This window comes from Humulus lupulus, chromosome X (genome assembly GCF_963169125.1).
Source record: "Humulus lupulus chromosome X, drHumLupu1.1, whole genome shotgun sequence".
NCBI classification, from domain to species: Eukaryota; Viridiplantae; Streptophyta; class Magnoliopsida; order Rosales; family Cannabaceae; genus Humulus; species Humulus lupulus.
In genome coordinates, this window is record NC_084802.1 from 42,007,910 (window position 1) to 42,030,599 (window position 22,690).

At 30.7% G+C, this 22,690-nt stretch overlaps 1 protein-coding gene across 1 annotated transcript; it reads left to right on the plus strand.

The window, feature by feature from the left end:
* The first annotated feature begins 3,460 nt into the window (after positions 1-3,460).
* Positions 3,461-10,488, plus strand: LOC133805754 (uncharacterized). The gene is made up of 4 exons (XM_062243913.1): positions 3,461-4,016; positions 9,811-9,877; positions 9,985-10,083; positions 10,338-10,488. The coding sequence occupies exons 1-4, from the start codon at positions 3,461-3,463 to the stop codon at positions 10,486-10,488; spliced, it is 873 nt and encodes a 290-aa protein (XP_062099897.1).
* Positions 10,489-22,690: the final 12,202 nt, after the last annotated feature.

Genomic DNA, 22,690 nt, shown 5'->3' on the forward strand with positions numbered 1-22,690 from the left:
TGGTAACACTTAAAAAAACAGTTTTTTATTTAATTAATTAAAAATTTGATAATTAAACATAAAATGTGTTTGGTAACTCTATTTTTATTTATTATTTTTTTTAATTTTAATTAAAATTTATTAAATTTTGAAAATAGAATTTTTTCACTTTCAATTTTTTTTTAAATAGTTTTCAATTTTTCCTTTCTTTAATTCTTCAAACCAATACCTTATATTGTTAAACAAAAAATAAAAATAAAAGTTATCAAACGCGTTTATTATTTTTTGTTTTTAAAAACAAAAAACAAAAATAGTTACCAAACATATTTTTATTTTTTAAAAATAAAGAAACAAAAATAAAATTATATTTCTATTCTTGTGTTTAAAAAATTCAAAAACAAAAATTTTACCAAACCGACCATTTACAATTACATCTTGAAAATAAACAATTTATAACATTTAGAAAAACAGATGATCATACTAAAATTATTAACTATGATTTCGCATCATACACTTTGCTTACATAATATTTTACTATGAATAAAACTAACGAAATAGCAAAAACATTATTATATAGACAATCTAAGAATTTTGTTTGGAATAGTAGAGATAAATATTGATACCCAAGAAAAAAAGTGAAAGTTGTTGGAAGAATTGTTACAGTAAATCCAACTAAAGAAGAAAGATATTATTTACGATTACTTTTAAATCATAAAAGGTGCAACTTCTTTTGAATATTTAAAAATTGTTAACAATGTTGTGACAACTGATAGGAACAAGTTTCTTAATATGCAGAGGAATTGTGTGATGGGTTGGCCCAATGTACAACAAAATTTTTGTAACATATTTAAACTACTTTTAGATATGCGGATCCATTAATATACAGACATTAATCATAAACAAGAAAAGAATAAAGAACATACATCTTGATGTCTATCAAGTGTCATTGCTATCTTTTTGTAAAATAAACGATCTTCCTATCCAAACTGCTCCCAGGTACTCACACCAAGATCTTCCACAGCGTTCTCTACACCTCAAGAAGTGTGTGGGCACTTAGAGAATAAATGATGGTATATTTATGATTCATCTTGATGTACTCAACACACGAGATCAAGAGAATAGGTCTGAGATTGGTTCTGTAACTTTTTCAGGAAGAGATGAAAAGTATCGTTATTTTCTTAGAGCGAATAATTGAGTATGTTGTTATTTTCTGATAAGTCTAACTTATATAGAAAATATTTAAATTTAAAAAATAAATATGTAACAAATTACAATTTATCTTTTAATTAATTAATTATCTTATTAATGAAAATATCAAAACTAACTTTTTGAATTTTTTATTAATTAATTAATTAAATAAAAGTGAAAAAATCCAATCTTTGATTTCTATAGCTACATGCCACATACAGTCCAGGAATTGTGTGTGTCGTGCAGTACCCCATAAAATATGAGGATTTATTTTCTCAACCATTATTTAATTATTGTAATAATGTAACCATCAAAACTAACTTTTGACTTATCCATTAATTAATTAATTAGAAGTGAAATTTTACTATGCTACACGCCCAAGTGAGTCCTTGAGACTCCTTGGTGCGTGTATCTCCTTACAAAATAAGGTCCAAGATTTTTTTCATAATTATTTAATTATTTATTCAAACTACCTGATCAGATAAAATCTAACTACTTGATAATTAATTCAAATTTGAATCTATTATATTTTTAATTAATTATCACATATAATTAATTATTTGAATAAATATTAATCTTTTAAATTCAAATCCAATTTGAACTTGTCAGATTATTATCTCTCACTCAAATAAAGATATTCAATTAATTCTACTAATTAATTAAAACCAATTTTAATTAAATATTAATTTCGAAAATTTAATATTTATTTTATTATAATTTCAAAAATTATAATTAATTATTTATATAATTTCAAAAATTACACAATAATTAATTATTAATTAATTTTGATAATTACAACTAATTTATAATTAATTAATTAATCACTATCATCACATAATTGCATATTTGGCCTGAAGAACAAATTTCTTCTTAAATATGTATTTTTACCATTTTACCATTTATATCAACTCTTGCATTGAATAGTGTTGATAGAGCCAATGTGGGGACCTATGGACCTATAATTTCAAGCTCCAATAAATTTGTGATTATTAATTAAACTATTTAATTAAATATTCTTAATTTATTAATTTCATGATTACTCCACTATAAATATGAGGCTGCACTCTTGTAATTATAGACATTTCATTTACTAGGTACTTTATAACAATAAAGCGTCCATTGATTAATCATTACATACAAATTAACCATCTAATAATAGTTCATAATTAATCGGGAATAAAATTACCGTTTTACCCTTTTAATTATATCTTCTTTCCTTAAGTACCATCGAATTTACTAGTGAAGGTTAATTCACAACCAAATTATGAATTTGAGCTCAATAACCTTTCAGTCCCAAAAGTCAACCCTTAAAAGAACCATTATTCAATCTCTTGCAAGAAGGTATAGATTCCTTATCTGTATACTATGTCCCCAACCATTTACATTAATGAGTTCCCAAAACAAAATTTTCTAGCCTGATCATTCTGACAAACCCTAACGAGTGTGTCAAAGAACTCATATAACATAACACAGGAGTTCATAGTAACTTCAGGATTAAGATCTATTTTTATATGGTCATCAATTGATATATTTAATTAATACTTCGAAACAGTATTTAACTAAGTATTAATAAACATATCTGGTCCAGTTCTACATATTCTCTAATAGATAAAGTACCTCCACTAAAGTGTCCTACTACACTAGTAATCTGAATCTAGATCACATGTATTCATAATACTAGTGGACCGTACTTGTAGTAATTAATCTAAAGGTTCCATAACTTTATTTAACTGCGAGCTATTCAAGTTCATTTATCTCAAACACAATCATCCCGTACCAATACGTGGTTGAGATCACATATATGAACTTAGGAATTTTTCTGATATTTACTTAATATTATCACAGAATAATATAGTCCATAAAATATATGCACAACAAATTCAATTTATTTATTTATTTCTTAAAACAATGTCTACTATATATGCTTTCAGGGCAGAATTCCCAACAACAACATCATTTTGTGAGGCCGCTCTATTACATGGATTACTAAAAGAGGATAATTATATATGTTTAAGTCTTGAAGAAGCTACATTGTATCAATTACCATATAGTTTATGTCGTTTATTTGCAATAATAATAGTACATTGTGAACCAAATAATCCCAAAGCAATATGGGAAGAAATTTAAAAATGCAATATCTGAAGATTTTCATAAAATAAATAGTGACTCTATTGAAATAGAAAATAAAGTATTAGAGCAACTAAATTATATGTTTGAATCTATGGGAAAAAATATAAATGGTTATCATTTAACATATTATAAATTGGACTTATCTAAAGAAAAAAGACTGAATATGGAAATAAATGAAGAATCAACAATTATTGTTGCTGAAGAAGATATATTAGCTGCCACACATTCAAATGAAGAACAAAAATACGCATATAATTTAATTTTATCTAAAGTATTTACAAATGAATCAACAATATATTTTATTGATGGACTAGGAGGAACATGTAAGACATATTCATATCTTGCTATACTTGCTAATGTTAGGTCTAAAAATATAATAGCATTGGCAACAACTTCTTCTGGAGTTGCTGCAGTAATATTGCCTGGTGGACGAACTGCTTATTCAAGATTTAAATTTCCTCTTCAAATAGACAACAACATTTCATGCAATATTAGCAAACAATCAGGTTTAGCTAAATTATTGCAAATAACAAGACTTATAATATGGGATAAAGCTCCAATGATAAGTAAATATGTAATAGAAGCTTTAGATGTCACATTAAAAGATATAAATGATTGCAATTTACCTTTCGGGGGTAAAATGATAGTACTTGGTGGAGATTTTCGTCAAGTTCTTCCTATTATTCCAGAAGGAACAAAAGAAGAAATAATAAATGCAAGTTTACCAAAATCTTATTTACGGCCATCATTTATTAAAATACATTTAACACTCAATATGAGAGCAAGCAATCATCCTATATTTTCGAAGTTTCTTTTAAATATTGGTGAAGGAAAAGAACAACATGATAAAAATGACGACATCAAATTACCATCAAATATGATAATACCATATGAAGAAGATATCTTATCACTTCAAAAATTAATAAAAATTGAATTTCCAAATATAAATTTGTACCACAATAATTTAAACTTCATGAATAATAGAGTTATTTTAACTCCGAAAAACGATTATGCGGATGAAATAAACAAACTATTAATTAATCAATTTTCAGGAGATCCTGTTAAATATTATAGTTTTTATGAGACATTAGATACAACTGCACAATCTTTCCAAGAAGATTTTCGCAACAGCTTGACACCAAATGGAACTTCTTCTCACGAATTAATTTTAAAACCAAACTGTCCTATTATTTTAATTTGTAATCTTAATTCTTGTGAAGGATTATGTAATGGTACAAGCTTAATTTGCCGACATTTGGAATCAAATATAATTGAAGTTGAAATCATTAGCGATTATTATACTGGAAAAAGAGTATTTTTTACCACAAATACCTTTTATACCAATTGAAAATAAAAAAAAAATATTCATTTCCTTTCAAAAGAACTCAATTTCTTATTCGATTAAGTTTCACAATGACTATAAATAAAGTCCAGGAACAAACTTTAGATTTTGTTGGTTTATATCGTCCCGAGCCTGTGTTTTCACATGGTCAATTATACGTTGCATTATCTAGAGCAAAAACATCTGAATGTATTAAAATTCTCATTAAACCTGATACAATAAATTCAACAAATATCACACACACAAGTTTATAAAGAAATATTATTGCATATAGATTGAAACCTTCAAACTATAAAGTATGAATGTGTTTTATTCTGAATTAATCAATTTCTTTTTAACTCCACAACAATATATAAATAAAATTAATATTTATTTAACACTTATAGTTGACAATATTTCTCCCAATAGTTTTTTAAGAGATTATTTAATTAAAAAGATTCCAATTCAGCTCTAAAATATCAAGGAATAAAAAAAAAATCAGTTATGAAGTAAAAAAATAAATGGTACGTTTTTCCAATTCCCTTTTAGTATTTATTTTTAATTATTTAACTAACATTTGTTTAAAACTTACGAAAACTGCATCATAAATATATACTTTTTTTCTTATATATATTTCCTATTATAAAGTATTAAAATATTAGGTTGTTAATGATGAAGGAAATGGACACGTGTATATATATATATATTAGATACAAATGCATTTGTTTAGTTTTATTTATAAAATTTATTAATTATTTATATTAAATTTATATTAATGTCATATAAATTTTAAATAAATATTTTATTTTAATTAAATAATTTATTTATTTTTGTTTAAGTTTATGTTTGTTCTAGTTTTTGAATTTGAGAGTGACAACAAGAGATTATATATTATGTGTTTAATGTAATATTAAATATTATACGTTGATTTTAAATTTAAGTTTCTTGTTAGTAATTTAAAAAAAAATTAATTTGTTGATAATTCACAGTAGATTATATTATATGTTTAATATGATATTATTCCAATAAGTGAGTTTAAATTTAATTAAATTTTATTTAAGTTATAAAAAGTATGATTTTATTATGTTTAAATAATTATCATTGTAAAATATCTCAAAAATATTATATTTTAATTTTTTTAATTATTTATTATTTTTAAATAATTATCATTGTAAAATATCTCAAAAATATCCTATTTTAATTTTTTAAATTATTTATTTTACTTTATTTAAGTTTAAGTATTTACAAACTACCGATAAATATAAAAATATTATGTTAAATACAAGAATATTCCGTTAAAGTTAACATTAAAAAAATTAAAAAAACTATTAAAACCAAGAATTTTCGTTATCTACACACTTATTATATAGAAGATATATATATATATATTAGATACAAATAACACGTTTGACTAATTTTATTTATAGAATTCATTAACTATTTTTAGTAAATTTATATCATTGTTATATAAATTTTAAATAAATAAACAATGTTATATATAAAAGGAGAAAAATTAAACCAAAACAATGTTTATAATTTTTAAAATATATATATATAATATGATAATATTTTTAAATGATAACTTTTTAATAAAAATTAAGATTATGCATTATGTATTATTATAATGATATTTTATAATATATAAATTTATATTAATACAAGTATTAAATATTTAGTTTTTTATTATATATTATTATAATATTTGAATTTATATTAATATAATTAATAAATATTTATTTTTAATTACCTTTAAAAGTATATTCCGCTAAATATTGAAAATATTCCGTTAAATATTCAGAACATTCTGTCAAAGTTAACAAAACAAACCGTTATAACTAAAAATTTACTTTATGTACCCACTTTTTATATAGAAGAAATATATATATTTCCTATTATAAATTATTAAAATATTAGTTTCTTAATGATGAAGGAAATGAAAACGTGTATATATATATTCCTATTATAAATTCTTAACATATTAGTTTCTTAATGATGAAGGAAATGAAAATGTTTGCTAAAAAAAAGCTGATGAAAACGTGTCAAGTATGCACACATTTGATTTATCATTATTTTCAATGCTAACAAATTTTGACACGATTTCATTTCTATAAACCTTTCCTTTTATATATTTTTTTCTTTCTTTATCTTTATTTACTCCTCAGCATTTCCCAACTTTTTTTCAGCATTTCAAAACTAGGTTGTCACACAAAATGTCATTTTACAGCTCCGGTGAATTTTATTTCACATTTTTCATTGATAAACAGAGGAAAAAAAAATAATGACTTTGTTCTTTACCTCTTTATTTTGCTTCTTTACTCTCCTTTGATGGGTATTATAATTGTTCTATTTATTTTTGTAGGATTCTATACATTTCAAATTTTATTTTTGATGGGCTTCAGTTAAAGATATGTGAGAAGTAAGATTTTTCTTTATTCCATCTTTTAATTAATATCCTAATTTACTTATATTTATTTTGCTCTATAAAAACGATATGTATAGAATAATTTTTTGCTGAAAATAACTTTCTTGTTGAGGAGAAAAATATTCAATTTTAGTAACTTGTTAACAAAAAATTAGGCAAAAAAAACTACCATCTATTTATTTCATAAGTTCTGTACATTTTAAACTGTTTCAATAAAAGTTAATTGTTTCACAAACCCCATAAAGAAACAAAAGAGATTTTTTTTTATTTATATAAAAAATTATAATTAAAATTAGATAGACCAGAAAATAATTTCAATTATTCTTAAACTATGATTTAGATATTTTACTTAAATTTTAAAATCTTAATTATATCATTAGTTTCATTTTTAGTGATATTTAAAATGCCCCCAACATATATATACTGTGTATTGATTTTGCCATTTACGTTTAAAATCACTCATCCACTTGTCCTCCATATTTATCAACATTATATAATTACATCTATATATGTATATATATATCATTAAGTTATATATATAGTCATTATAATATATATAACTTAATAATATATTATACTACTTTATTAGTTTCATATATTAAAATTTACAAATTATGCTTATTATTTTGTAACTATTTATGATATTAAATGAATTTGTCTCCAAATAATCATTAAACATTTTAATTTCACAACCTCTTGCTTGTGTTAAAATACATTTTTCTTTGGTTAGTTATATTATTTCAGTTGTATGAATGAATTCTCATCTCATATGCAATACAGTTTTATTTTATTCTCTGTTTTTTTTGTTCACATTACTAAATACATATATTGATTGGGCTCTTACATATCTTTAAATTTTTGAATGATATTATTATAATAAACATATCAGTCACCACTCTTATTAATTATAAAAAAATAATTTGCTATGTATATTTAGGTTTCAATGGCAATACAAGAGAAATTCATCAAAAATATTTTGCCAACCGACACAAAATGGAAAGCTAAAGTGATCCTTATAGAGAAAGGAATGCAGAAAATTGCTCAATATACTACCAAAAAATACATGAATTTTATTTTATGCGATTCACAAGTAAGTTAAACAATTTAGTTATATGAAAATTTTGTTTCCTCCTTTAATTTTCTGATTTCTCATTCTCAAATATTTTATTTCATTATTTTCTTCATTTCTTTAGGGTACAAGAGTACAAGTAACTATCTATGATAGGGAGATCGATACGTTTGAGAACAGACTGATCACCTTCAACAAATATTACATATCAAACGTAGAAGTCAAAGAAAGCAAGACACAATACCGAGTCGTAGACAATCAATATGAATGAGTGATTACTAGATAAACTTTGCTTGAAGAAGTTGAAGACAACACAATGCACACAATGGCATATTACAATTTCACTCATTTTCATAATTTGTCCCCCCATATGGACCAAATGACCTCAATTGGTAAAGTGAATCATTTTTCTATTTTCTCTTTATTTATATTATATTTTCCTAATATAAACAACAATTAATTATTGTGAATTTATTTTGCTCTAGATCTTCTGGCAGTTGCAATAATCCTCAATCCCAAAAAATAAGTATACATCAGGAACAATTTACAAGAAATACAAGAAATAATACTTGTTAATCAAGAGTAAGAGAATTACAATTATATTACTGATATAAATATTTCTTTCATTTAATTCTACAAATGACTAATAATTATTCACCAATAGGGAGAAGCCAATATTACTAACATGTTGGGATCAATTTGCCACAGTTGGCTGTGCTGCAATTGAAGATATAGTCAGCACCAAACCTATCATTCTTGCAATGTGTTTGAAGGTTACATCCTTCAATGGTCAGTGATTTTTACATTAACTTATTGTCATTTTAAATGCTTATTTTTTAGTTGACACATATATAATAATAGCACAATGTCTGTTTACTTTAAAAATTGCATCTTAGCTTAATAAAAATTAAAAATTGCATCTTAGCTTAGTAGAAATTGAATTAATATATTTGAAAATAGAAAAGAAATCATTTCTCTTAGGTTGTATGTTTACTGAAGATACATTTTTTCTATTCTCATAGTTATTCCTACATAATTGTAGCATTACAAACTAAAAATCTAATTTTAAAGTTTTATTGATGAAATAGATATTGCATATTATGTTTATTTATTGCTCTTATATCACTAAAGTGTATTTATTAAATTTATTATACTATGATATTACATTATTGAATATAATAAATATTAATCTTATGGAATATTTATTATAATATCAGAAATATCATTATCAACAAAAATAGGTATTTCCTTCATGATCAACCCTAATGTACCTGAGGTGTAGATTTTGCATGATTGGTAAAATATATACTACTAAATTTATAATTTCAATATTAATGTACTTATTATTTTATTTGTCAATATATTTAATAAAAAAATAATTAATTTTACACTTGTTTTAGGTGCAATAAAAATGAGGCCTGTCTTGAAGACCTTATCAATAAAAAATCACATATACAATCATCCTCTATTATCACTGAGCCTCCACTAAATCTTATGACAACAATAGATATGTTACATAGAGGTAATTTTTCTCTCATATTTATTACTTTTGATATACATAAATACAACATATTATACTAATAAATATAAAAAAAAATACATTTCAGGAAAGAGCATATTGGGTTACAACATCAGTTACAATCATAAAGCCAAATCAAACACTATGGTACATGATTTGTAATAAATGTAAAAAATTCACAGGTGTTGATGCAAATCAACCTTTCATTTGTAATATTTGCTTGAAAAAAGAATGTCTACTTGAACTAAGGTTCATTATCTTTACTTTTCTACTTCTTCAATCAATTACACAATCTATTTTCCAATACTATAAATATTAGTCCTACATGTTATTCTAAATGATTTTTATATTTCTAGGGCTCGAATTATGGTTGAACTTCGTGATCAAACAGAAACTTTAGAAGCCATTATGTTTGGTAAAAATGCTGAAATCTTCTTGTCCTGTTCTGCAAACACGTTAATGAATTACACCATTCAAGTATCACATACTGACCATTACTTTCAATTATATTCTTTTATTAATAAAAAAGATATTTAGATATCACATGTTGATCATTATCTTCAATTATATTCTTTTATTAATACAAAAGCATTTTACACCATGTAATTCTTAACATGGAGGAAACAACAAACCTTTTACACAAAATAAATCATGTACCAACCAACACAAAGTATTGCATATATCTGAGAACAATGAAATCTGTTGTTAGTACTAAATCAGATGTGCAGTATATTGTGACTACATTCCTACCAATATCAACAGAGGAAACAAAATCAGTTAGTCAAGTAGAAATCAAAACAACTGATAAAGAAGAAGCAAAATCAACTCACTGTTCAACTGCTAAAGAAAGTTCTTTTTAAGAGCATAATGAGCTTTTTGATGCATCAACCACTTCTCTGGATAGTATTTCAGGAATTTCATGCAGTGAAGTTAACAATCCATAGTCTAGCTTGCTACTTTGGCACTTGTATATATTTCTTTTTTGACTTTATGTACCACTTCTGTGTCAAATAGTTTTTGGATTATATATATAACTCACAATAGTCTTCAGATAGTCAACAATAGTTTGAAATTATGTTGCTAGATATGTTTATTTTTGTCTCAAATAGTATTTGAGCATGTATATAACACTAAAATTACTCTCTTGCTTTTTAAAATTATATCAACATTTCTACATGTTTTTTATCTACATATTTAATGTTATTTCTTCATTTTTGTGTATAAAGTACTTATGTAGTTTTAATATTTTCTTTAGTTAACGAGTACGTGCCTTATTAACTAGTATATATATAGTAGTAACAAAATAACACTTATAATAATAAAAAAATACAGAATTTTAGAATTATAATCCTTAAAAAAAAATCACATCTAAGAAAAAAATTAAATATATTACATACTTGGGATATAAATTTCCTAATTATATTAGAATTGGGTGATTAACAATTCATTGTTCGAAAGAAAGGTTACTGGATATATTAGATGTAAGTAAGAAATATTTTAAAATTAAGCTACCAGCTAAAGAAAAAGGAATCATATCATGTTGTTGATCATATGAAAGACAAAGGTACTGTTAGATATAATATAGTAGAGAAGAACGAAATATATATTAATATATTTAATTGAATAACAAAAATGCAAAAATACAATAGAAGGAATAAACCAAAGCCGAGGCACGCGAAACGTGCTTTCCTTAAAGCACATTTCTCCCCTCTACCTGAACAGTGCTAGAGGATTCGCGAGCAACCACTTTCCAGGATACAACAGCTATCAAGCAGTACGAAAGCACCACTCTGTCTGCTTAGGCGAAATCGAAACAAACATTCCCTCTATCACCAGAAAATAATGCAAAGACAAAAGAGAGAAAGAGACTAAGACTATTGTGTGTGATACTCTGTATCTGTGTATCCTATAATGAGAGGAGAAGCCTCCTTTTATAGGTGTTGACGCCGTTTTTCGTCAACTTAAATCTGAAAAGCAATAAACAAAGATTCAGAAGATAAGAAAAGAACAGTAGGATTTTTACGTGTTTCAGCAGTTAAAATCTGCCTAGTCCACGAGTCAATATTATTGATTTGTAATACTCTCTCAAAGATTTCTCAGAGCAATTCAACAGAGTATTCTCAATATCGGATCCTTTTTTACAAATGAAAAATACCAGGCTAGTTATAGGCCTGGTTAAGAGAATATCTTCCACTAATTCAGGGAAGTTACAATCGATTATTCAAATCTGAAATAAATGTAATTAAATACATAATATCCCATGATAACTGGGATTTAATTATCAGATAACAACAAATCCCTAAGAAATAGGGATCTCCTAATATTTCTTGCGTGCAAAACGCATTGTTCACCTCGAATGCAAGGTTAACGCACTTTCGAGATCGATCAATACTTCAAGCTCTTTATTCTAATCAGCCTTTTCTCAGCTGGTGGTTTCATCGAGCTCAATCTTCAGAGACCAATATCTTTGAGATTGCAACTAAGGCTCGAATACCATCCATATGCGTCGAAGAAGATTGTTTCTTTCGAGCTTGAAGCTTAAGCTCGAACCTTTTAAACTTGTGCTCGATGGCTAACAACAACAGGTCAGGAATCATGCTTATTCATACAAGTGTTCAGCCAATGCTTGTCATTTTCGAGCTCACGCTTTACGAGCTTACATTATGAGACTCATTTATTCATCCTCGAAATTTGGGTGTAACAGTAGGCTTCATGGATAGTTGAAAATGTGTATGAATCAAGTGCATTAATGTCCAAATATCCAACAAATCTGGAATCTTAATTTCTTAAAATCAATCAGAATTAATCACACTTATTATGGTAATATCAGTAGTTACCCAAAGTGATTTTTTGAAAATCAATCACAATTAATCACACTTATTCTGGTAATATCACTTGTTACCCAAAGTGATTTTCTGACAATCAATCAGAATTAATCACACAATATTCTAATATCTCAATTTTGACCAAAGTGATTTGCTAAACTCAATCAGAATAAATCACACAATATTATGATAATCTCATCTTTAATCAAAGTGATTTGTTGAATCATTACCATTTTAGGCATCAATTTCTCATTCACTCAATTTTTTCCAACAAACCCCCACATGAATGAAATTGATCAACATTAAGAAATAATGACTTGACACGACTCGACACAACAAGGTGATAGAGTTCTATGATTGATACCCCTGCGTAGGATAGGTGGGTGTTAGATTTGAACCTTCCCTTGAGAGAATATATTTACTTTACTAACTGATCAGTAGACGCGATGTCTTTGAAATGTTTTATCATTTGTGTAAACAATGATATATCTCACACAGATATCTTTCCGGCATAGTTTCATTTCTCATGGTTTTGTTCATTTTGGTCGTGAACATCTGTCTTGTTCTATGAGAGGTTTTAGAGAATTGAGCACCCACAATTCTCCTTCGAAGCAGAACCACTTCTCTCTCACATATGTGACCTCTTATCTAAGAGTAATCCCCCATTACTCTACTGGGACTTCCGATGTGTAAGGGTCATTAAAAGCTTTAGCTTAACCTCTTTTACAACGAGCATCAATGTTTCACCATTGGAATAGGTAGGGGTAATCCCCCACAGTGATCCTACTCGGTCTCAATAACTAGGTTGTCCCATTAAACCTAGATCTTGGGATCTTAAGTCAACTAGGTTGGGTTTCCTTTATATCGACATTAATTTCCTTTGGGCTTAAGTCCCATTCCTTTTGATGTTTTTACAACTTGATCTCTATTTAACCCTTTGGTTAGCGGATTTGCAATGTTATCTTTTGACTTCACATAATCAATCAAGATAACTCTAGTTGAGATCAGTTGTCTAATGATATTATGTTGTCGACATATGTGTCTAGACTTACTGTTATACAAAATATTTTGTGTCCGACCAATTGTTGCTTGGTTATCACAATATATGCATATTGCAGACACATGTTTAGGCCATTCTGAAATATCCTCCAAGAAATTACGCAGCCATTCTTCTTCTTCACTACATTTATCTAGAGCTACAAACTTGGATTCCATCGCGGATCTAGTGATTACAATTTGTTTCGAGGATTTCCATGAAACAGCTGTGCCACCTAGAGTGAACACATACCCACTAGTACCTTTTGAGTCTTGGATGTCAGATATCCAGCTTGTGTCAGTGGATCTCTGGTATAGTTCAACCCATAGTTACGAGTATACCGCAGGTACCTAAGTACTCTTGTAATTGCCTTCCAATGTTCAACACCTGGATTACTTGTGCATCGACTTAAAGTACTGTAACATCCTCCTAATCCAGGACCGTTACACTGCGTACTTTAAATTGTGTCAGACTTGCTAATCAAGTCATTTGGCTTAAAACGTGCATCTATGGTTAATAACAAGGGTTAGGGTTAAAACTTTTGGTTAAAGGAATCATTGACTTTTATTTAAAAAGTTTCATACATTCGTGGGATCCCAAAATATTACAACCAAATTCTTAAAGAAGTGTAGGTATATCAAAATTACATCTAGCCAACCTAAGCGACAAAACAGGGCTACAACCCTAGTTCTTCTGAGATATCCTTGGTTGTGGTGGTCGAGCAGCCGCATATGTACACGCCGCCACCAAAGCTCTCTAACTCATGGATGGTCAAGCTTTCCCTTCCCCTTACCTGCACCACAAAGCACCTGTGAGCCAAGGCTCAGCAAGAAAAATCTACATGTGCATAAACAGAAAATACCGATTTTCAGATACTTATCCAGCATGTCCAGCAATAATAACCTACACATACAGTCATTCAGCTACAAACCAATGGTCATTGGACCAGTTTGGGGCCGTTGCCCTGAACAGTTGACCATAGAGCCAACCCCGGGGCCTATGCCCTAGCTATGTGACCATAGAGTCACCTGGGGCCCTCGCCCTTAGCTCTGAGTAACTAAGCATAGAGCTAGCCCAACACCTTTGTTTTTCTAACAACCATAGGGTCAACCAACGTAATAGTACATTGCTGATTTAGGCCTAAGCCTTTCGACTAGTGCACAGTGCGCTTTTGCCGTCCTTGACTAATAAGCCAAGCCCTGATCCAGGTATTCAAACTTCAAAATAGAAACAGATATGAATAGGCATATCCCAACAAAACGAGTACACATGCATGTTAATCACATAACACCATCGACTAATTGTACTCACAAGATTAATCATACCTATTTAATGGGGCCTCAGGCCCTAACCACAAAATCCAAGCAACAAACATGAAACACTTAAGCAGATATATAATATTCAAGTAAGATCAATCAACATGTGAAACAATAGCTTAAACATAAATGTTCTAAGGGCCCAAGCCCTAATCATAATTATTGATAACAGTCGGGCCAAGCCCTTTTCACATATAACATGTATTGATAACAGTCCGAGTATGGCGTAAAATAAGGACGACCCTCGAGCACGATCCTGGTTCCGAGCCCCTAACGATAACCTAGTCACAACCATAATATAGGATTCCATCAATAACAAGCAAATAAAGGCTTCCAGACCAAGTCCTAGCCTCCGGGGCCTCGAATTCCACTAAACCGGGTAGTGGAATCGATCTCGAGCCCAAAGGAAAAGGTTCCCGTCTTTAAAAACTCCCTTAAGGCCAAAACTGCCCAGGCGGGCTGCGACTTGACCTTGAGGGTCGCGTTGTGCCCCCTCTTATCCGAGGCCTTCTCCCTCTACCAAAGGGATGCAGGTCGCGGCCTGCATAAGAGGGTCGTGGGGCGCCTCCCAGACAGAGGCCTCCCAGGGCCCTAGGTTCAGCTGAGTCACAACCCCTCAAGAACAGAGCCGCGACTTGGCCCTGCGAACCCAGATTTTCTCCATTTCCCAACAGCCAAATCCAACCTAAATTATCTCAATCTTACCCCCAAAACCATAATTAAATCACCATAGTAGCTCTAACATCCTTTTAGTAGCAAAACCCAACAAGAACCTAATAACAAAACTCATTAAAACACCAAATTCAACTCTTGAGCCATAAAGTTCAAGAACACCTTAAAACAACCAAACCAACACAAAATTTCAATGGAAAGCATGACCTAATGCTTACCTCAGAAGTTAATTCTCAATGTAATGCCCCAAATTTCCTAATAAGGTTTAGAACCTTGGTTAGGAGGCCGGGAGGGCCATAATTGATTTATTATAGTATTTAATGATTATATGCATATTTATGTGAATTATATTATTATATGATGGTGAATGCATGCGTATGGGAGAATTTATTATTGTAAGAGTATTTTGGTAATTTGGCCACTGTGGGCGTAATTGTATATTTTGGGTGCATGATTGTGATTAATTAATATAGCCACATTATAAGGTGGATTGGTTCAAGCTATCGACATGAGACGATCATGAGATGTAAGTGTTCGGTCTAGTCATAACGGGTTTAAGCTCGGGGCTCGGGGTGAGTCTCGGGGTGATATTAATGATTATAGCGTTACCGGGGATTTTAGGGTAACAGAATATGAATTATTGGTGTTTGAGGATATTGAGATTAGCAGGAATTGGGAAGTGTTAATTATGATTAACGGGTTAAGCAAAAAGTACCAATTTTACCCCTAGAATGGTTTTACAGGCTTAAGATGACACAAGGGTAATTTGGTCATTTTAGGGGTGGATATATATGATTTAAAAGGCTGCTGGCTGAGGAAAGTGGTAGATTAAAACAGAACAAAACAGAGACTTGCTTATTCCTTCCGTACATTATCTTCTTCATTTCTCCTTTGGTGTTCTTGAGCTCTAGGAGAGGTTTCAAGCTAGGAAAACTTAAGGCTGGGTTGGTGGCTTGATTCAGCTTGTGAGGGAGGTCCAAAACCGGTTACAAGGTGAGTTTTAGACTTTGGTTTCAGGTGTTGCTCTGTTTTCGTTTTAGTTTTCAGCTCATGATTTTTGATGTAGAAAGTGGGAATCAAAGGGAGTTTTTGTGTTGGTTTGATTGGGATTTGATGAGGGTGATCTATGGGTGTTATTTGGGGGTTTAATTGTATGATTGGAGGAGGTTTGGAGTTGATTTGAGAGGCTGGTTTGAGAGGGAAAACGCAGGGTTAAATTTCTGGTGCGTGTGGCCGTATTGTTGGTCTGGGCTGGGCGCCGCGGCGCAGCAGGGGTGCGCCGCGGCCCTTGGCGTCTGGCAGAGGGAGAGCCCTCTCTGTTTGAGGGCGCGCCGCGGCCCTTAAGGCCATTTTGACCAAAAACATGTTTTTAGCTTGGGGATTCAAGCCATAGGCCTCGGGGTTGAACCTAGTACCCTGTTAAGTGGGGATTGATGTCCCAGAGGCTAGATATTGGTTTGGAACTTATGTTGATCATTTTTATTGATGATACCTTATATTTGGTTATGGCTAGGTGACCGCTAAAGGACTAAAAGTTGATCGTTCTCAAGGGTCGTTCTTTAAATCGTTCTAGCTCGACTTTGAGGTAAGAAAACTGCACCCTATGTATATGTGACATGCATGGCTATTATGATGCATGTTGGTTGATTACTGAGTATGACATGCGTGGTTATTATTGATGCATGTCGGTTGATTATTATGTATGACATGCATGGCTATTCTTGATGCATGTTGGTTGACTATTAAACGTGACATGCACGGCTGTTATTGGTGCATGTTGAATTGTTGAATATATTGCATATGATGCATAAGAAACATGTGATTAGGACATGCTTTGTATGCTGGGTGTGATATCGTTCAGAGCTTGAGCCTCTGTGTTAATGCATAGTCCTAATTGTACTAATATCTGTTAAGTAAGCATGCTGAATACCTTGTTTATGGATATTGGACATGTGATATATGTTTGGTGGCATGGCTTACCTGTGTATGGCGCTGACTTATTAGTCAGAATCGACAATGGTGTCAGATCCGTCTGTGAAGCTGTGACTTATTAGTTAAGTTCACCACGGGCTGAGCACTGGTCGTGTTTTACCGACCCAAGGGTCAGAGGTGGCAGTGCGTTGTGAATGCCGGGCCAAATAAAGATTAGATCTAATTGAGGTCGGCATTGAATGACTCATATGGGGTATTAATGTTGGACCGACCAGAAGGTCAATGAGAACTATAAGCGCTTGCCTGGTCTAAGACCAGATGATTTCAGCCAAGGTATATGACCCCGGTGACCGTTTGTCACATGGCTAAGGGACGTTGTCCATAGTTTCGACTCTAGAGTCATGAGGAAGGTTATGTTGGTGACTAATCACCTTGCACCTGTCCTAATCAAACTTAAGGAAGAATCACTTATCGGTTAAGCCCTGGTGACCCTATCGTCACGTGGCTAGAGGGAGCGATGCTCATTATTGTGACTTTTGGCTATTGTCACCTATTGGCTTGGACTGATAGTCCCGAATGGTTATTATGATCGCTGTTGGTATTATATCATGCTCTATTGTGTTTTCTTGCTGGGCTTTGGCTCACGGGTGCTACGTGGTGCAGGTAAAGGCAAGAGGAAGCTGGACCATCCTTGAGTTGGAGAGCTTAGGTGATGACGTGTACATATATAGCTTCTCGTCTGCCACGGTCGAGGTTTAAAGTGGAACTAGGGTTGAACCCTGATTTGCTGCTTAGAACGGCCTGTTGTAAATGTTTTCTGTAATAGACTTTGAAACTTTATTTTCGGGATCCCAATGTATAAATTAAACGTTCTAGTGAAACGTTACATCTTAACCAAAGTTTTTAATCCCTAAACCGCTAATCATACTTAGTTCACGATTTTGGCCAAATGACTCGGTTAGCGAGTTTAGCACTGTTTACAAGGCACACCGTAACGGTCCCTGGGGTTTGGGGCGTTACACTCAAGCTGCAACAAAACTAATCCCCCAAGTTTAGGCCTTCAATTCCCTAGCCTTCAACAAATAATTCTTCAAGAAACCCTTCTAAATTTTCCAAAACCAGGTTAAGGAAGCTTAGAGAGAAAGAGAGTGTGAGAGAGAGAGTTTGAGTCAGCCAGTAGAGTATTTCTGAGTGTTTCTTTTTGTTTCCTAAGGTTAAGTTTCACTTAAGTTAATCCAGAGGCTCGGGGTACCAAAAACGTCCCTGAGGGCAAAATGTTCAAATTCTCCGATATTCCCTCCTAAACTCACTAACTTTAAATATATCATCAATTATTCATTCCCATTACCCGATAACCCAATTAAATGCCAAATACCCAAAATACCCCTTGACTCGCCCCGAGTTGGGTATTGGGTTCCGTTGTGACTTTCCCGCTAATTTGCTCCCCAGGATCGTCTCGTGTTGTGTAACTCAAATAAACACACATAATAATGTGGTTTCACACATATATCACATATATGCGCATGTATATATATAATTAGGCCCATAACGGGCCAAATTATCAAAATTTCCCTTCTAATAAGAAACGGGCCACATACAAATTTAATACCCCTAAACATGCACCACTAGTTATATTATATCACATAACTCACATAATCACAATCAAATATATCAAATAAACATATAATTCAATGTATTGCCATCCTGGCCCCTTAATCAAGGCTCTAAGCCCTATTAGGTAATTTTGGGACGTTACAAGTACTTACAGTGTAGGCAATATCTGGTGTTGTACAACTCATCAAGTACATTAGACTATATATCACTCTAGCATACTCTGCTTGAGAGACATTGTCGCTTTTATTCTTGGACAGATGATGACTTATGTCATTTGGTGTTCTGGACACACCAGAATCATTTTTACCAAATTTGTCAAGAATCTTGTCCACATAGTATGACTGACTTATACTAAGTCCAACTGGCGTCCTTGTCATCTTTATTCCTAAAATTACATCAGCCAGTCTCATGTCCTTCATGTCAAACCTTGAGTTCAACATATATTTGGTAGATTTTACCATTCGTTGGTTGCTTCCGACAATGAGTATATCATCTACATACAAACAAAGAATAATATATCCATCATTTGTATTTTTGATATAAACTCATTTGTCACACTCATTGATTTTGAAGCCACTTGTCATCATGACACAATAAAAATTTCCATTCGCATATATATATATATTACTATATAAAACGTTCATGCTGCATGTAATATATAAAATTTCAAGTGAAGGTAACTTAAACTTAAATTATATAAAATATGTGCATATATGTATGTAAAATTCATATACAATTGTATTCATATAAATATATATACTAATATGCATAAATCATACATATATAAGGAAAAATAAATCTACATAATATGTTCATAATTATCGTGCTGATAATATACTTCCATATATATATAAATAAATATTTGTAATGACAATACCAATTAAGATAAGTGAATATGCATATACCTTTACCCATTTATTACAAGAATATGTGGAGCATTTCATTAATATGCATATATGTATTTAAACTAGACATTATACCAAAACCAAAAATATATGATATATGTTCAAAATTATAGAATACATTAAGCATATATGACATATATATATGTTTCATGCATATAAAACAAATGATATATTCCATATGGATACAACAGAATATAAAAGTACCAAAAAAATGCATATAACATATATACAAAACTTTCATATCAATACATATATGAGATAAAGAATTTTGGCAGATAATCGGTGCAAATATTCAGTAATCAAGATATATATATATACTAAACAAAGTTGGGAGCATAGAAAGATAATAAAATATTATCAGCACCAACTAAATAGCAAAACAAACAAAATTCAGAAATGGTTTCCGCCTTCAATCTGTTCATCTTCTCTGAGGAGTCAAAATCTACTTTAAGATTGTTAGAAATAATATAGTGGAGAAGAACGAAATATATATTATGATATTTAATTGAAGAACAGAAATGCAAAAATACAATATAAATACTAAACAAAAGTTGGGCACGAGAAATGTGTTTTCCTTAAAGAAGATTTGCCCCTCTACCTAAACGGTGCTAGAGGATTCATGAGCAACCACTTCCCAAGATACAACAACTATCAAGCAGGATGAACGCAACACTGCGTCTGCTTAGGCGAACTCGAAACAAACCTTCCCTCTATCACTAGAAAATACTACAAAGACAAAAGAGAGAAAGAGACTAAGACTATTGTGTGTGATACTCTGTATCTGTGTGTCCTAGAATGAGAGGAGTATCCTTCTTTTATAAGCTTCATGGATAGTTGAAAATGTGTGTGAATCAAGTGCATTAATGCCCAAATATCCAACAAATCTGGAATCTTAATTTCTGAAAAATCAATCAGAATTAATCACACTTATTCTGGTAATATCAGCAATTACTAGGGGTGCACACGGGTCGGATTTTCGGGTTTCGGGTTCATCGGGTTCGGGTTTTGAGGGTTTCGGGTTAAGAAAAATGGTACCGAAACCGATCCGAAATTTTTCGGATTTTTTCGGGTTCGGGTTCAGGTTCGGGTGTAATTTCGGGTTTGATGGGCCATTTGTGATTTTGGGCCAAAAAGCCCAGATTCGCAAAAATGCCATATTTTTTTTCAAAAATGCCATTTTTTTTTTCAAAAATATCATCTTTTTCAAAAAATATGTATGTATATAAATACATGACTAATTTATTAATACTCAACTACTAACATAAAGAAGAAGTTGTTACTACAAATCTTAAATTTAGAGAGCTCCTAAGAAAAGAAGAATAGTTGGGAAAATGTGCTATCAATTTTTATGTACATTCCCTGACTCTGAATAAGTTGCATATAAATATATATTACTAACACAACCATTAGCAATCAGCACACCACTATGTTATTGTGAGTAGTCTCATGTCAAGTTTGATTCTAAAACTATGTTATTCCTCAACATAATTTTTTTTTTCAAGTGCAAATTCAAAGAAGGTGGAAAGGATATTGAAGACTTGATTGGCTGCAGATTAAAAGTCCGGTGGCCTATGGATAAGCAGTAAGTTCTCTCTTGATAACACCCTTCATTTTTTTTCTTTTCTTTTTGACCAATATCACCATTCTTTTTTTAATACCAGCATAAAACCTACCCTTGGATTGGAGTTCAGTTATCGGAACAAGGCACAAACAAAAAGGAAAAAAAGATACTCAACAAATTGTAAAGCTGAAACTTATTATACATCCTTTAATTTAAAAAAAATAAGAAAAGAAAAAAGAAGTTAAAATATAATGTCAATCAAATCAAACACTTAAAATACAAACAAAGTTCAAATTATCAATTACAAAACAAACATTAAAAATGTCAAAGTCCCAAAATACAACCATAAATAAACAACGATAAAATCCATAAACTTAAGTACATAACTAGTTAACCACAAAACCAAAATAAAGTCCATAAGTCGTCTACAACCATAAACATTAAATTAAGTCTATAAAAATTCAAAATACATGAAAAGCAAAAGTCCATGCCCTTTCCTTCTTTCCTTTCCTTCATTCCTTTCAAAATTCAAATAAGAAAAATTAGTAAAGAAAAGAAATCATGGATAATAAATAACATAAAGGCAGGTAGGCATGAATAAATTCTTACAAGCAATTGCAATTCTTTTAATTTGTAGATTGTAGTGCAGCAGATGAGGCTGAAGACTGAAAATTGACAGAGGATGAAGCTAGCCCAGGCCCAACACTTGTAGGATCATTGGTCATCTCTACAAATATTTTTAATATAAAAGATAAATATTAGATTATAAAAAAACATTCACACACTTAAAATAAATATTAAAATGTACTAAACTACCTGACTCAAGATACTCTGATGTTTGAAATGCTTCTTCTTCTTCCATATAGTCTCAAACAATGATGGGTTGATGTGATCCGCTCCACTAGTTATTGAGACAAATTAATGCTTCGACCATCCTTGGGCTTAGTGAGCTTCTAAAAGGATCTAAAATTTGACCTCCTATAGAAAATGCCGCCTCAGAAGCAACGGTGGTAACTGGTATAGCTAACACATCACGAGCCATGAGTGACAAGATCTTGTACTTGCACCCACTACTAGCCCACCATCCCAAAACATCAAAATTCTCAGTTGGTCGCTCAAGTTCCTCTTCCAAATATTTATCGACCTCATTTTTTGTCACTCCATCATCCTTCTCCAATCTTCGTGCCACAAACTCATCATG